The following is a 17,588-nucleotide window of genomic DNA, read 5'->3' on the forward strand; positions in this document are numbered from 1 at the left end:
TTTTTTTTTTTTTTTTTTAAACTTTCCCTTGTCTATGAAACCAAAAGCAGAAACTGGCTGAAACCCTTACAACTTTTGTCAGAAAATCTTGATTCCCCAACCTCAACAGACATGGGTCACGCTGCTCTGGTGCCGTGTGGGACTTTGGTGGCCTTGTTTCCCCTTCTCCCCTATGTACCATGGCCAGGTGGTTCCAGGACGCACTGCTTCCTCTCTTGGTAGGAGGAAGACCCGGTTCTCCAATGTGAGGGATGTCGTCCAAGAGAGCGGGGAGGAGACTTGAGACACGCTGAAGCATCATGGTGATATACTTGAAGGCAGAACTGGATTAACCCTTTGGTGTGCCCTTGGCAAATAAACTCATGGGCCCCTAGTTTATACTGTATATTTATATTACTTTTTCATTCAATAATTATAATATGTAAAATAAGTGCAACTGGGCCCCTTCTTCACTTAGTCCTGTGTCTAGTTTGCTTGTGCATTAATCCAGCCCTGCTTGAAGGAACTGGAACAGAAAAGACAGTTGTGTAGTGGGTGCTGTGGACCCCTTCCTCACCACCTTTGATGTGATCGAATGCCAGCCCCAGTTCATACTGGTTCTCTGAAATTCCCATATTAGGGGTTCTCTTGATCTTGCCTGGCCTATTGCCTGGCCAGGGCAACGCCTGCCTTTTCTCCAGCAGACATGAGGCTTCACTTGGGCTAAACAAACTCCTTTTTCTCTTTCAAGAGATCACAGGTTTGTACTTCCGTCAGATCTGTTCAGCTGGTGATTTCAAGTGCTGCTTCCTTCTGATCCTTCAGTGAGGCAGTTCAGACCCCTCTAAATTGTCTTTGCTATGCCTTATTGACAACAGGACAGCAGCAGCATTTTCCCTAATGCCGCCAGGTGGACTCCGTATTGTAAACCCCACATGAATTATTAAGACCCAGCATAACTTGCTTAGTTAATGGCGGGCATAACTGACCTACACATCCATGCATTCTGTACTGTTTAGCTACATATACACAAATTGCTTGCATATATCCCATGGCAGCCAAGCCATATGCACATTTGTACTTGGTTTAAATATGCTGTTCACATTACATTCTGCATCTCTGTCTGAGCCTGCAAATACTTGCTCCCTTCTCCATCTGTAGTTGTGCATATCATATGCAAAGATTTGAACATTTAGCTCTGGGCATGTGTATAGTTTAAAAAAGAAGGAACATTCATTTTGAAAATTTCTTTTTACACATTCCCTTTTACTTGCAGCCTACTCGGTTCAGTGCTTATTTTCTTCATTGTCTTTGCTTCCTCTGACTGCTGAGCCTGTTTCACCTTCCTTGTGTCTGATGTCGAATCTAAATTAGATGAAAAGAATCGCAGGATTTCAAATTCAGTTTGCTCTCTGTATAGGCAGCCTGGTAACAGTCTAAACTGCTTAAATATAATTTTGTTTCTTTAATCCTTCCCTTTCAATCTCTTTTTGTACACATTATAGATATAAAATCTGCAACTGGAAATCTTGCCTAATGTACGTTAAGATATGACAGATGAACCTGACATTTTTCCAGGAGGGAAACCAAAGAGCAGGCTGTATTTATAGCAGCAGTAAAAGTAGTTTGCTGTTTGTAGAAAAAAATATTTCAGTATACTTGTTCTAAAGCCAAGATATGGCACAGGTTGGGAAATCTCTTGTGCCTAAGTGAGGATATTGGGAAAATGAACATTGACTTCAAAGGAATCAGAATTGGGGTCCGTGCTGAAGTTCCTTCTAGCACTATGATCTATAGACAACTTGGATTCCCAGGCAGACAAAGAATATGGTTTAACGGCACAGAAATACTGAGTTGCACGTGCAGCAAGTCTAACGACTGGATAGATAACCATGCTTGACTCTTAAGTCAACGACTGACAGATTAAACAATGTTGGTTGTGTAGTCAACTTCTGTCTCCTTGTCAATGTTTTCAAGAATTGTGTTTGCTGCGTTTTATGTTCAGGCTTTCCTTTTACCAAGCTAGAGTTCATTTGTTTTAAGTTCTCAAATGTAGCTGAGCAAATGCACACCCAGGAAAATCAAAGAAAGGCAGTTATGCAAGCCAGCTGTTGACTATCCTAACCTCCTGCAGCAGGGCCAGTGCTGTGAAACAACACACATGCTTGAGCTAAAGAGCTAGAAGTGGTTCCACCCAGTTGAAAATGGTAGAAGGATTTTTTTTTGTAGTTTGTTTCTTTCTGCTTAATGAATTACACGCTGCTTTAGTTAGTAGTGGACATGCTGAGACCATTGTGTAAGACTTCTTTTGATGTTTCATAGAGGAATGAAGTTTTCATTTTCTTTTCATACCAGCATATTTGGTCTAACCTCAGTTTTTAAGCCTTTCTCCCTTAGAAATTGATTGCTCATAATTGTGTTTTTAACAGTCTACTGGGCTAAGAGGGGTTTTGTGCCAGTACGGTGCCGTGGTCATGTTTATTTGACATGTTGAACGTAAGAAAAATTGCAAAGCCATCATATGAGGCTTAGCACTTCATTGTCTTGGAATGAGCAGAAAGGGGCTGGCTTTGCACTTCTGCACCATGGAACTGTGCATCAGGACCAGCTCGTGACGCTGAATTGATCCTTCATTTAGCAGCAGTGGGTATTTGTATAAACTCTACAGCAGTTTGTGCTGACAAATGACTAAGATGGACTTAACCATTTTGTTATAGGTGACTTCTGACTGAGAGTCCATTTCCACATACATATTCTAGTCCCAAACCTTGCTAATTAGATTCTATTAGAAATCCCTTTGGTCTAGTATTTTACCTTTGTCCTTCCTTGTCAAGTTGAGGAACTGATGCTTCATTTTGCTCTAATAAAGAATTCACCTTGCTTACTCCCTGCTTTCTAACTGCTCTCTGGAGAGTGCTAAAGTGTGCTTAAGCATATTGCAGCTGTTTACACACAGTGTCTGCTGCATGCACCGTAACGTGAAATGTTCGATCTCTGCCCTGTCACTCTAGGCTGGCATGATTCGCACAGACAAGGACGAGTTCTTCATCGAACCTCTAGAGAAGGGGACTTGGGAGGAGGAGGAAGGCGGCAGAACGCATGTTGTGTATCGCAGAACAACTGCCAAGAGGCCGCTTCCCAGTGAGAACACCAATATCCAGCATAAAGGTAAGCCTGAGATGCTAATGACAGCTGATATATAAAGCATAGTTGAAGACATGCAACCGATACGCTGCCAATGCGCTTTATTACTTCTGGATTTTTTTGTCCTTGAGCATGGCAATACCCTTTTCTTGGTTTGTGGAAGGGTGTGGGAGTAGCTGAAAGTTTGGGCTAAATTAAAAAAAGCATTGCAGCTGCCAGAATATTTACCAGGCTGGGGGATCTTTGTTCCTTTTAACATACAAAACCAGACAATATTTTATTTGTGTAAAATGGCCAGCACAAGCCACTCTGAGTCTTTAAGCCCCATGTAAAAGGATCTGCGTTCTGAACATTTCGATGGAAATGACGCCGTTCTTCATGTATTCTTTGCTCAAAATCCTCCTTGTTATGGGGGCTCTTGCCACTTTCAGGAGGTGGCTAGCAACAGCATTGGCCAACACAGATGATCAAGTTTGGGCTGGGGGACATTGAGCTGCTCCCAGGAGGCTAATGAGACCCCAGCTCTTCTAACTGGAGTGGCAGAAATTAGCTCATGAAGTTGAGTTCTTCCAGCGGTTCTGACAAGCAGCATCTAGTGATTCAAGAAGGTGATCTGCGATATCTGGATCTCCAGATTTTTCATACTCATCTGGTAGAGCAGCACACTCTTCATCCAAGCAAGGAGTATACAGGGGGTAAAATCCTTTGGGTACAGAGGACTGTGCTGCTTTATAGAGGGCGCCACAGAAATGCATATAGGCTTCATCAACTGGGATATTTCGCCGTGGGATGGTAACAATGGATTGTTCAACAGTCTCCATGAATAGGGACCAGTTGACTTTCCTGAAGCTCCACCTGGATTTTCTTTTACATGTAATGATCGGGAGTTGCAGACCAATGCGGATAAGTGATGGACGGGGCTGGCTGTGTGGAAAGTCCTCGAGAACAATGCAAGATGCTCGTTGTGGGTGGTTGTTGACTGATATAACCCAACATATGTCTGGAGAGTAATCTTAGTCCCATCTTGCTGAGTGGAAGGTGTCATGTTGTCTAGAGTTACAGATCAAGGCAAGGTCATTCAGAGTCTGTGAATGAAAGCACATTATGTTTCAATGTTTGTACAGTGCCTACCACATGGGAGTCCTGGTTTATGACAGGGGCTGTTGGGTGCTGCCAAGATATTACAGAGATTAGTAGCAGCAGTTTATCTCACTGCCTCCTGGGATCTCCGAGAACACAGGAGCTAATGTGAATCTAACTTAAACCAAGGCAATGGGGATTTTAAAATGTTACCACTTTTCCTAGGGTTTTAGAGGTGCCCATTGATGTTGCTCTTAGAAGGTCCTACGGTCTCTTACAATAGAGCTGGTTTCTAGAGCAGTGCCGTTATGATACCCCTGTCATGAGATCCTGGTGCACCATAAGCAATTGGTATTATGCTTATACTTTCCATGCCCTGGATTTTCTTCAGTTCCTACCATAACCAATTCTGTTTGTCACATTTTTTCTTGCCTTTTCCATGGGACGTTTCTATTAAAGAGAAAGGAAAAGCCTTTGATGAAGCATCATCCCTCCTCCTCCTTTATAGCCCCCATAGCTCATCTTAAGTGCCTATCTCGCTAAGTCACAAGTGAAAAATCCCATAATGTGTTTAAAATGAATCTCTACAGTATCTTTCCTACTTGTACTCTGTACTTCTTGTAGGGGGCCCAGTATACACTATGGCCAACTTTGTCATGCCATACTTCATGTTTGTCTCTAGCCAGCTTGGTACAGTCAGTTATATAACTGATAGTTTCTGCGGCCTGGCCAAATACTTTGCATTTTGGACTCGCATCTTTCTTGCCATCTGCCTTTGCTTCAACAGTAGTAGTAGTGATAATAATAATAATAAGTAAACTGCTAAACTACAATTAAGAAATAGGAAGCATTATTAATGACAATGGGAGCCATTATCATTTGGAAACTGGGAGTTTACTTGAACCAATGAAGAGCTCAGTCTCAGCGTGCTGACTGGTTTTCGCAGAGATGGCTATAATTCCTCTGACTTCAGTGTTTCGATTGCATCTGAAACGGGAACAGAAAAATCGAGGAAAAAAGTTTGAAAAGTTTGCAAACTGCCTTCCATTTTTTGAGCAGCTAGTGAACTAATTGACAGTTTTCAAATGTTTAAAAAGAAGGAAAAATTGCAAGAATTTTAAAAATAAATTTCCCTTTTTCTTTTAAAAAAAAAATCTGTATGCAAGTCTATGTTAGAGATGTTTGCATTTGGTTTCTCCATTTATAGCTGGTTTCCTGTCTCTTACTAGAAAGAGGCAGCTTGACATGCAGGTGAAAACTTAGCTCTGCACCCAGTCTTTCCAGGGTTTTAACAGGTGTATAAAGAAAAAAACTGGCTAGTATTTAAAGGAAAATACCAGCCTTTGCTCACTCTCTGGGCGCTCCTGTCTGTTCAGTCTTTTACCTATAACCATGCCAGTCCACCTGCCTGAACTGACGTGCAGGGCAGCATACACCTCTACCGGATTCTGCCATTTAACCTTTGGTGTGAACCTGAAACGCCACATGCTGCACACGGACCACCCGCCCAGACTAAATTCCAAGTGGACCCAGTGAAACGTGTCTGTTTTGTTAGGAAACAAACCAGTGTGCCCTGCCTCGTCCCAGGACCTCTAACTATTGTCTTCTCCGTGATGGATGAGCCAGTGGGCTTTTTCACTCTCCCTCTTCCTATTTTTCCCCCTTTCTCTTTCTTTCTCTCAGAGGCTTCCTTGGTCCTTTCAGTATCGCTAGGGGGAAATGGAAGGCCTGCGTGCCCCCAGCCTTCACAAGCAATGGGCTGGCAAAGACACATCAGGCCCTGCTGCTGCAAGTCCTTCAAACTTTGGAGGTTGAAAGGGCTCCATATGTTCTGGGAGTATCTGAGCCCTCTCCTGCTTTTTCTTGAAGATTTCAGAGGCCATAGAGCTTTGCATTGTCCAGGTGGTAATTGCATCTTGTTCCCCAAGTGGTAATTGCAAGTAGAAGAGAGGGTGCCAGGGTCAGCTGGTTGAGTAGGTGAAGAAAGGGAGATCCCTGGCCTTAGAAACTCAGCCATGCAGATCTTTTGATCCTGGATGTGTCCCTGGACTCCACCTCTTGTTTCTAGGCAGTCTGTTCAAACTGAATTGCCATGGATGTTTCTCCTGCTTGCCTGACTATCTTACCAAAGTGATTTGCTTTAAGAAACAGGCTTACAGAGTACATTTTATTCAGTTTTTCAGTTTGCTTTTTTTACGGATTGTTTCTCTTCTCCTTCAGCTGCATATTTTTATTGGTTTTTCCACATCTTCTCAGTCCATACAAACTCCAGCTCAGAGTTTCTAAGTGAAGATCAGCATATAGTCTTGATTAACATATGTCAAAATGTTTTGTCGACTGTCAGCCTAGAAATCTGTGCTGTAGTGTGCTTCCAGAAAAACACTAAAGCAATGGACCAGCTTTAAAGAAACATTCACTAGTGTTTTCTGTATGTTGTAGTCCTTAAAAAAATCCACTGCGGGAGGTGACTACATTGTTGCCAAATCTCTGAGTTTTGTTGAAAGTCAAATGGTACTTGGTGAGTTTTTTAAAAGCCCAAGTTTTACAAGTCATGTGAATATGTGAGAATTTCAGCTTCCATGTGAAAAAGGAAGGTTTTTATGATAGCTGCATAGAAAAGATCATAAATATGATCCCAAAGGCTCAGAAACCGCAAACAGATGTTTTTACTTTTTTTAATCTCTTGATTTAAGCCAAACTCATGACTTGGGGAAAGGACATGACTCATGATTTTTGAATTCTTGGGTTTGTATATTTAATTCGTTTTTCTCAATGCTCCCAACCCTGGCAGGGGTGCATCCAGAGGGGATGCAGTGACGTGCTTGCACTCCTCTTTTGGACCATACTGCAGGAGCAGCAGACAGGGACTTTTTTAAAGGCCCTGAAACAGGTAAGACACCTCCAGGCCATTGCTTCCCTCTCCTGCCTGCTTCTGCTGTGACCTCCAGAGGACCAGAGATGGAGGGAGCGCCGGAGCTGCCAGTCAGGCTATGTGGGGAGCTGGGCTTGGCTGGAGACAGCAGTAATGGCAGATTCCCCTCCCTGCCCAGTCCCCGCCAGGTGTTTCCCACCAACCTGGGAGCAGTCACAGGGAGGGGAACAGATCTGCCACTGCTGCTGCTGTCCCCAGCTGAGCCTGGCTCTCCGCACAACGCCCTGCAGCCCCGTCTGGAATGGGGCAGGAGTGGCCAGGACAGCGGTAGTGGCACTGGGTGGGTCCCCCCTTCTTGCATCCAGAGCCATGAGTTGGAAAGGTGAGAGGAAGGAACGGGCAGGGAGGACAGGAGAGGTGCCATGAGCACAGAGGGGAAGGGAGGGTGTGCTGAGAGCGAGGAGGTGGGATTCTTACCTGATTTGGGGACTTAGTCCCTAACTGCTGCTACTGCAGCATAGTCTGTCCATTCCAGGGTGGGAGAGGCTGGGAGTTGCTGGTCACTGCTCCTACACTCCTACACTTTTTAAAAATCTCGGGTCACCCTACATCCCCTGGAAGTCTGGCCGCAGAAGTGGGGGGCTACACTGGTCACTACTGAAGCCTTGCTGGGTTTGCCCCTAGTTACTTCGGAGTGTGGGGTCTACACTCTCAGAACAGGCAGATTTGTACGTAGCTTCTGTACAGCCTGGCCCCATGTTCCGGGCTGAGGCACTTGAGACGCTACTGCTCAGGCTTATGTCCTGGTGCAACGCAGGCAGTTTTGGTGCTGCCATAGATCTGGGTCCAATCGTCTGGGACACCTGCAGAAGAGAACTGCAGGGAATGGGAGATGCCAGGAGCAGGGTTTGGGTAGCAGTGTCATTTGGTGTCTTGTTTCTGGTGTCTGCAGAAATCACATATAAAAGGAGAAGTCACATTTGTTCGGCCTTGGTCATGAATTTTGCATTATGATCTCCACCAGATTCTGTAAGGTGAGCTTGAGAGCAGTGTTTTCTAACGTTTGCATCCATACTCCCCCATCTCTTTTGTCTTTATAGCAAGGGAAATGGGAACTTTATTCCATCTGCTAAGAAAATCAGACCCCTAAGCACGGAGGCTATCAGGGTATTTGTTTTCATATATGAAGGTTTTGCAGACATGTTGTTTTTTAAGACATGGAACGCGCTGGGACAGAGTAGATGTGAAAAGAGTGGCAAAGATGTATCTGATTTCAGGAAATTTTAGATTTTCTTCTGAGTTTAAACAAAACACTATCAGCATATTAGGAAAACACAAATATTAGTTTCCAGTAACTTAAATTATTGAGTTTTGGTTTTGGCAGGATCATCTGTTTTTTGGCAAGAAGACAATGGGCTAAAGAGTACAATGTTTCAACGCAGTTTCTCCCTTTACTTTCTCACACAAAGCTATTATTAATATACTGGAGAAATTAAAGCCTCATGTTTTAGATGAGCAATAATTTTCTAAGTTCAAGCTGTATGTTAGTACTGTAGAAGCTCATTCTATTTGACCAAAACATGGACTTTTTTTTTTGGAAAGGGGCCGAAGTACTTTCATGTGCTGGTTTTTGTCAGAGGTAAATTGTTAAACTGTGGCAGGAATAAATCCTGCATTTCTTGTTGATTGTATGTTTCTTAATACTTACATGCATATAAGAAGTTTGTTATCTTTGGATTTAAAATCAGCAACACAGTGGGTATCTTTAAATATTTTTACTCTTTTGAAAAATGGTAGCATTTGTAATGGCATTTGTAAATGCGTGACAGTGGTAAAACAGTTCTACACAGCAGCCCTTTTGAAATGTACCTATTGTGTTACTTTTTTTTCTGACTTTGACATATCCCATCCTTATGTTCACATGTTCTTTACCTGTGAGATAAAGACTATCACTAATATAATGACGACATGTGAAAACTTAAGGGTTTAATTTTGTTCATGCACAGATGTGTTGTGGTTAAAGCTAGATTGAAAATCAGGTCCATAGAAAGAATATTTTTATAGCACACATAGCCAGCTGAACCACTGTGGCCAATATTACAGTAGTTGTGATCAACTGAAAGGAAACAGTTATGCTAAAATTTTACATAAAGTTTGCATTCTGCCTTAAAATCATGCCATAAATATACCACAGCTGTCTAGGTTTCAAGCAGATTTTGATTGTACTGCTTGACTGAGAGGCAGAGATTTCGATTTTAATTGACAGGTATACTTACTATGCAGATAAATTGTTCCTTGTTAAGGTAATCCTTTATTATGAAACTAGGCTACAATTTAATTAATCAGAATCACTTTGGAACAGACAGATCATACTTGCCACAACTGCCTCCAAAATCCCTTGGAATTTCCAGAGGTTGTTGAAAGACTCACAGGCCACGACAAGCGTATGCCAAGTAATTGCCTGAAAACATACGGTCTCCTGTAGTCTTGTGACCCATATGCCAGCAAGTACTGGGTACTTGGGCCTAGAGTCCTTGCCTACAAACCTGCTGTGGCTGAAGAGTTCTGGAGCAGGGACCTGCTCACCCCCTGTAGCTCTTTCCAAGTCCTGCACCTCCATTGCCCAGTTGGAACTTGGAGTTGGGACTTGCCGCTGGCCGGGACAGTTCCCAGGCCCCGCTCTGCAGTTGTGGGGTGGGGGCTGAGGAGTAGCGGTGTGTGAAGCGGACAGTACTCAATTTGGATTCTGCCCGACTGGGGGGACAGTGATTGGATTCGCTGATTTGGATCACTGTCCTGATTCGATTTGGCTGAATCTGAATTTAAAGATTCAATTCTGATTTGGAGAATCAGTGATTCGGCCATAGATACAGCTTTACATGTTTTTTCTATGTACCTCAAGGTACCAGGTGTGGCTTATGAACGCTGAGATGGTGGAGCGGATGGAGCATCCCCTGGGAGCGTGGGGGAATGCGGTGGGGGTACTTCTGGTCCACTTCTGGGTCCGCCGCAGAGCATGAGGGGGACACCTCCCCCCCAGTGCCTCCCTGGCTCGGTGATCAGCCATGGGGGGACCCCAGGTGACCCCCCAGTCCCAGGAGGCACCAGTCACTGAGCTGGGGGGCAGAGGGTGTCCCCTACGTGCTCTGCGTTGGACCTGGAAGTGGCCCCGGAAGTACTTCTGGTCCACTTCCCAGTCCACCACAAAGCGCACGGTACCTGTCCTATGCTTATTTACAGGTAGCACATTTACTTATGATTAGAGCCAACTACTGCGCAGTAAGCATTCGCACGTGTAGATGGCGATGCTTACGGTGCAGTAGTTGGCTCTAATCATGAATAAAGCATATCTTGTGGATGCACCCACTGAGGCATAACATTAGTTCTGTTTCAGAGCTGTGTGCTGATACAGTCCTTCCTCAGTTTGACCACATTCAAGTGGTCAGGACCATCTGTGTGTTTATGGTCCTGTGATGCAGATGCTAGGCAAGGAATGTCCAAACCGTGGAGCTCTGCAGGGAGTCTGCTCTCTGGTGCGTTCTGCCAGAGGAATTGAAGATAATAGTCGATAGATGCAGGTTCATAGGCACAATAATGTATCACAATAATTAATAAGCATACAACCCAGGCATGCTCTGGTGCTAGCCATTTTAATGCGTGTTGCTTGTGGAGAAGAGTGCTGGGATTGGGAGGGACTGGCAAGAGAACGTGTTGGGTGGAATAAGCAACTCTTCTTGTTCTGTTACAAAAAGTCGTCAAAATGTAGCCTCTGTCTCTCATTTGTACAGTGCCAGTCTCCAGTTATTTGAAGTTTGGTATTGTTCTCCATCTGGAAGTGTGCAATTGGTTTTAAATCACTCTCTACATAATTGGGCACATCCAAACATTTACAAGTCCTCACTACGCACTGTGAGGCGTTGCTTGATTCATGTATTTTTGATGTCTACTGTTATTTCCTTATTTTGTGGTTAACAGCACAGTCCCAGGCATCTACAAGTCAGGCAAAGAAACAAGTGGTTGCTGCCCTGCAGAAAAATAGGCACCAGGCATATTTTAGGCAAGAAAACTCTTGCTTCCAAAGAAGCTATTTGGGGAAAATAAATGTTCTCGCTGAGAAAACAACTTGCCAGCCAGCCCTGGGAAGCTGGAGAGAGGGCTTCATGCTAACTAGCCCCTTCCTCACTTCCATTTAATCACTGCTCTTGAGCTTTTCCCAGTCACGCATTCAATTTTTATCACACTTGGGTTGACTTGTTCAATTTAGAGCCAGCCGCTGTTGACTGCATGGGGATTTTGGCATAAGTGGCCTCCTCTGACCCACAGCAGAAACTCCTTGAGAGCAAGACTCCTCTCCAACCCTGACTGATCGTGTCCCGTTGAATTATGGTGCTGACTTTTGTACTGGGCCTGTCACCATAGATCTGTGAGGAGTGGACTGGGACCTTTTCCTTGCCCCCGACTGATGGTGCATTAGTCAGGTCCCTTCCCCCTGAGGCCACATTGCCCAGACTGCAATAAATCTCAAGAAGGAAGAAACCCACGTCAGTTTGGGTGCAATCGGCAAGCACTAAATAGTCAGAAAAGACATAAAAAAGTAAAACATCTGGTAAATAAAGTCATAAAAAGTCAGTTGACGGAGCTCTTGCAGGTTGCAGAGATTATGTTTTGGAGGAAAACTCTTCCATCATAGTCCATCAAACTGTCAGTGCCGTTGATTTACTAAAGTATTTAAATTACTTTAAAGAAACCAATGCGCATTTGTTTTATATTTCTCTGGACTGCCTGAAATGATACATGAATTGGCTAACGCTTGGCTGATTGCCATTCTAATTTAAAGATGCTAGGCCAGTTACCTTTGCAGAGGAATTGTTCCATTAGAAAACTGAAGTTTCTCTAAATTCAATCAATATTTCCTCTTTGTTGATTAATTACTGTTCTCTCATTTTGCAGTCAGTAAGGCAGCAATGACAATATTTTTTGTTTCCTTCCTGTATCATATGTGCATGATAAATACATCTGTCTTTCTCCTGTCCTGGGTTTTCTTTGAATTTCACTTTGCAGATTCACAGGGCTTTTTCTGGGAAGAGATGGATTGAAAATGTAGTTGTGATTCAACTTTTGAATAAGAAGCAAGATTATACATCTGTGAAAAAACCAAGTCTCCAGGGACCGTTATGAGGCCATGGGATGTCACCATTGCTAACTGCAGATGTAGCTGATGAAGCATTTCTGTGCTAGCAAAAGAAAATGACTTTTGAAGCAGCTTTAACATGAAGTTTTCAGAGTCTTCCAGTTTTTTCTGCTCTCATAACTCAAACAACATTTTTAATGTGCTGATCCGTTGTCCATTTTTTCTTACATACAATGAAACTGTAATCTATGATGTCTTGCCTATTAAATATTCGCTGTGTATAATATTTCATCTTAAAGTACTTGTTTAAACAAAGCAGTGGCTTAAAACTTGTTCTGCAATTTAATTTCTAAAATTGGATTCCTTTTTGTCTTTTCATAAGACTCCTTTCACTTTTTTCTCCCAACATCCTCTGACTGAAAAACCCAATAAATATGCAGTAAATTAAATTATTGCCAACATGGTCACTGTTAAGAGAACCACAGATGATGAAATATAAAAGGAAATAAGAGTGGGTAAGGTCTGACAGTTTGATCATTTAAGTGCAGTAAATCAGACAGATGCTTCAACCTGCACTAACTGATACGGCCCATGTGTATGTGTGGCCAAAATACAAGGAAGCAGGGAATACCATCCTTTTCCTATGAAAGATTTATTCATCTTTATAATGGTTCCCAAACATTGGTCTGTGAAAAACTAAGCCTATGAGGCACTTTGCTGTTGGTGTGTGTAAAGCTGGGAGGTCCTTTGGTACCAGGATGTGAACCCTCAGGCTCATTTCTCCTTTGGCTGTATGGTTTTGGGTGATGGGCATGGCTGGGCAGTGAGCTCAGCATACTGCTGGGGTTTCTGTTGGTGGCAGAATTTATTTAATTTTGCTAAACCTTTTGCATAAAAATAGTATGTGGCCATGTAATTAAAGAACTAGCTGGAATATCTATGCACAAGGAGGCTGAATTGGGGTTGTATGGCTATCCTGAATGTTGGCATTCCCTAACTTTTTAGTGCTTAACTTGGTAACCTTGACGTCCAGCACAGTGTGGACTTTTTAAGGAAGTCCATAAAGAAATTAATTGTTTCCCGCCCTCTTTTTCAGTTACTAAATTTCATTCAAAGCAACTGAATGTGCACTGAACATTTCCCTAATAATATCTTTGCCATGAAAACCAATGCTGTAGTTACGTGGAAGGAGAATTGTACTGCGTGATTATAATTTGTCGAGGAGTATCTGTAAGACAATCTGGCTGTTAAGGTGCACTCCACACCGCAGTGTTTGATAATTCTTGGGCCAGGAAGATTCACTTTTAGCAGTTAGAAACTCTTTAATCTTGTATTTTGCTTAAGGTCCTTAGCTACTTGATTTGGTCCTATTAAATAACTCGATTAGTCGTATAGTCCCTGGTTTATTAAAAAAAAAAAAAAAAAAACCCCAGACATTTAAACACATACTTAACTTTAAGCATGTACTTAAATCAAATTGTCTTCAGTGGGACTAAGTGCTTTAATGTGACCCATGTATGCAACTGCTAGCCTGAAACGCGGGACTTTCCTAATTAGTGCCCCAAAACCTCACCAACAGGGTCCTGAGCACTATTGACTCCCATTCATGTCAGTAGGAATAAAAGGTACATTTCAACATTTCAGTGGGTCAGGCTTTTATTTATTAAATATTATCATACTTAACTACTGGCTCATAGAGAATATCAATAGCTGCTTTAAGAATAAAATCCATTCATTCTCCTCTGATGGCTTCACTTTAACTTTTCTGACCTAAATGAACGCAGGGTGATAGGTTAGAGCATTCTTGAGTGGTTGCTACAAACAGTTTACAGTGGACCTGGATGTCCCTAAATGTACCAAATGGCTAAATCTTAACAACAGGAAAACGGCACTGCTCTTGCTTTATGTGATAACTTCCAGTTCTCATAACCTGAAAGCTACAAAATATTTGCATGAACCATAAAAGAAAACATTTGTGGAAATCTTTCCTCATTTCAGCCCTCACTTTTTTTTCTTAAATTTACTTGGTTTTAGTGACATGCAGAATGCCAAGTGTGATTAAACTTGTGTTTGCTTACACATGCACTTCAGTTTTAGAGGCAAAACACCATTAAGAAGAAGGTTTCTGGAGTGTTTATTTTTATAAGCTCATCACTATAAAATATGATTCCCTCACGAAATTTAATACATTTATCCCCACAACATCCCTATCGTCATTGAACAGTGGGGCAGTAAACTTTATTTTTACAGCAAGCCAATGTTGATTGCTCTTGGTAATGGCTCTCTGATGCACTGAAGAGTAGCAGTTCACAGGTCAAACCTCCTCTTCCACACGTGTGCGCGACACAATCACATGCACAAGTATGTACACAGTTTTCTGCTCTCTCCTCCATACATACTCGCATACACATTTAGTATTTGCTGTTTAATTCTTGACAGCTCGTATTCCCAGAGATTGTCATCAAATGCTGAATCATTTATATTTCACACTCACGCTGTGGTTGGGGGGACAGCTGTTTGACAGGTGTGCCACAAATTAACCCCTGCTCTCTCCCTGAGTACCACTTCAGTCCCCTTCCCTGCCCAATCTGCTACTCTGCTTTCTGCTCCCATCTCTGTGCCTCCTGACTGATCTGCTGCTTTGCTTTCTGCTCCCTGCTCTTTTTGCAGATGTGCTCCCTCCCCAGTTGCTGTGCCACGCACAGAGCCTGCCCATACCACTTGTGGCATATGTGCCTTACATTGGCTGCCCCTGGTCTTAACCAACTGAAAAGTAGACAGGCTGGCAGTGATCCCAAAGGTCTACTACATCTCTGCTCATCAGGTGGAGTTAGGAGAGAAACTTGTTCATGAAACAGCTGTTACTGTACTTCTTCAATGAAGCCCTTTAATCCATGTCCCTGTTTGGGAAAGGCAAGGATTTTTGGGAGCATCATATCTTTTATTAAACCAACTGCATGGTTGGTGTAAAGTTAGACAAGCTTTTGAATGCAAGGCCATCTTCATCAGGTTTGGAAACACATTCTGACCTGAGGATCTGAGCAAGTGGCTATTACATACTATTTACTCTTTGGTTCTATGATACAGTCATATAGATGGTGACAGTTGCCCAGCACAGTGATTAATAATAAGCAAATGTGCACATGATTGTGATCTGAGCTTGTAGGACCTTAATTTTCCATAAACAAGTAGATGAATGGGACCATTTGACTTAACAACGTTGTTTTAACATTGGCTAGTTTGGTAATTCATACTTGGCTACAGTACCAAAAGCTTGTTCCATCATAATCTGATAAGAGGAATGACTGCAAAGCAATTTACATTCTTTTTCCCAGAAGATTTAGATTAATGCTATAACTTCAACAAAATTAGTGGAGTTCCTTCTGATTGACACCAGCCTGGGATCCAAATCTGTGCTTTCATGACCATTTGAGCATGTGGAAGGCAGGTGGAAAGATGCTAGTTGGTCCAACTGCATAGCTAAAATGCAAGTTTCTACTACATGAGCTAAAGTAGCAGTAGGAAGATGAGATTCCTATGTCCACTGGTGGAGGTATAAGTCATTTAGTGGGTGTGTTACAGTGTCCAGCTCATTCGCAGTGGCTGAGGTCCAGAGGAGTTCAACAAGCTGCCATTTTGCAATGGCTGGCTCTACCAGTGGTCTCTGACTTGACCTAAAATAGTAACTGGTTTTGATGGTAGCACTACTAGGTTCTTATCCTTTGTATGGTTTGGCTGGTAGTTGAGGATGCAATGCATTTTGCGAGCCTCTTTCACACAAATTGGTGGGAAAAAATGAATTTAAAACAAACATGAGACAGCATCTGCAATGCAAACTTGTGTTCCAGTATTTTTCAGTTAAATAGTAGAAAATGATTAAAAGAGTCACTATATAGAAACTATATTTCTACAGTCAGCATGATGTCAATAACTTTTGTGAAATGATCACATTTGCAAGAAGTTAACTTATTTTATATAATTATATTTTCATAATTTACTGATAAAGTTTACTTATTTTACTTTTGCAAATGTATACAAAGTATTTGAAATCAGATTTTATCAGCTCAGCATTACATTATCAGTGTGTGCTCTTTGAAATCAGAAGGGGCATGTTTGTAAGAGCTGCTAGCAACAGAATTTAAATTGACTTGTCTTGTTTGAATATAAATCCTAGGAGTCATGACACCTACAGTTTGCATCCAGAAAGTTTGAAGTGCACTTTTTTTTGCAGGACTGTCAAAGTGTAGCATACTCGTGGCTGAATGAATGATTGATTATGTTTTTATGCAGTATGCAGTATGGATTGTAATAATTATTGCAGAGATACAACAGCAATTCTGATGTTCAGCAGTGAGGCGTAATCGTGAAAGGTGCAGCAGTTGCTGCAATATTCTCTTGTCTCATAAGAGGCTCTCACTAATACTCTTTTAGATGTTCTTCGCCATAATCATCATCTCCATAGACTTGCACCAACCTAGCCTTGTCTCTGCACGAACGTAATTGAAACTTCTAAATTGTAATGAGGATCAGGCACTCCCTTCTTCCTCCGTGGTTCTGAGCTTTGAGCTATCTTGCTGGATGGGATGAAGAAGCAGGACCTTTTGGACAGTCAGCTGACTACAGCTTGGGAAGCTGCCTCAAGCTGTTTAGCTCTCATCACCGACCGTGGAGACCCCAGCCTTTCATTAGCTAGTTTCTCATAGAGTGGCCTAATGGTGAGCAATGTTGACACCTGCTTTCCCATCACCCTTTGTTAGGTGAGTTTTTTTTAGTTAGGTAGTTGGGCCTCTTACCCCATCTGTTTTGTTACGCTGCTCTTGAAATCTCTGTGTTTGCCGCTGGAATAAACACTGAGCTTTATTTTCTAGTGGGAAATATGATTTATTGCTTTGCATTCTTTCCTTTCTTTTATCTGGGATGCCGAGTTCTTGCACAGCTATTTATTTGTTCCAGTTCTCTATACATGTGTGGACCACCTGGCACAGCTGGTTTGAGTTCAAGGGTAGTCCTTTCAGGAGGAAAAATAGTAATTATCATTTGGATGGTTGGGAGATCAGGGATTGTTGTTTCTCAGCTGCAGGATATTGATGCTTTTATTGAGAGTGCCAGGCCTTGCCGTAGAGGTCAGTGTTTGTAGGGACCTCAGTAGGCAGTGAGCAGCTCTCTGTCCTTCTGGATCATGGCTTCAGCTATCCCAGCACAAAGTTTTTTGTCCTGAAGAAGCTGTTCCCATATGGAGGGGGCATCAAACATAAGACCCATTCCCTCTGATCTATGGGACTTCTGATGGATCAGGGACTTTGGGGCTATTAAGGAGGTGGAACCTGCCACAGAATCAGGAACTATGGGACCCTGTTGAACATGATTATTGATGACAGGTGG

The 17,588-nt window shown here is 42.5% G+C and overlaps 1 protein-coding gene across 1 annotated transcript in view; it reads left to right on the forward strand.

Moving 5' to 3' along the window:
* Window positions 1-17,588, forward strand: part of ADAMTS2 (ADAM metallopeptidase with thrombospondin type 1 motif 2) — a 312,175-nt gene that overhangs the window by 141,843 nt on the left and 152,744 nt on the right. The window contains exon 2 of the mRNA XM_019506186.1: window positions 2,991-3,147. Within this exon, the coding sequence (XP_019361731.1) occupies window positions 2,997-3,147 (151 nt within the window). The 5' untranslated portion in view covers window positions 2,991-2,996. The remainder of the gene's footprint in view (window positions 1-2,990; window positions 3,148-17,588) is intronic.

This window comes from Gavialis gangeticus, unplaced genomic scaffold, assembly GCF_001723915.1.
Source record: "Gavialis gangeticus isolate Ggan-Ray unplaced genomic scaffold, GavGan_comp1, whole genome shotgun sequence".
Taxonomy (NCBI): Eukaryota; Metazoa; Chordata; order Crocodylia; family Gavialidae; genus Gavialis; species Gavialis gangeticus.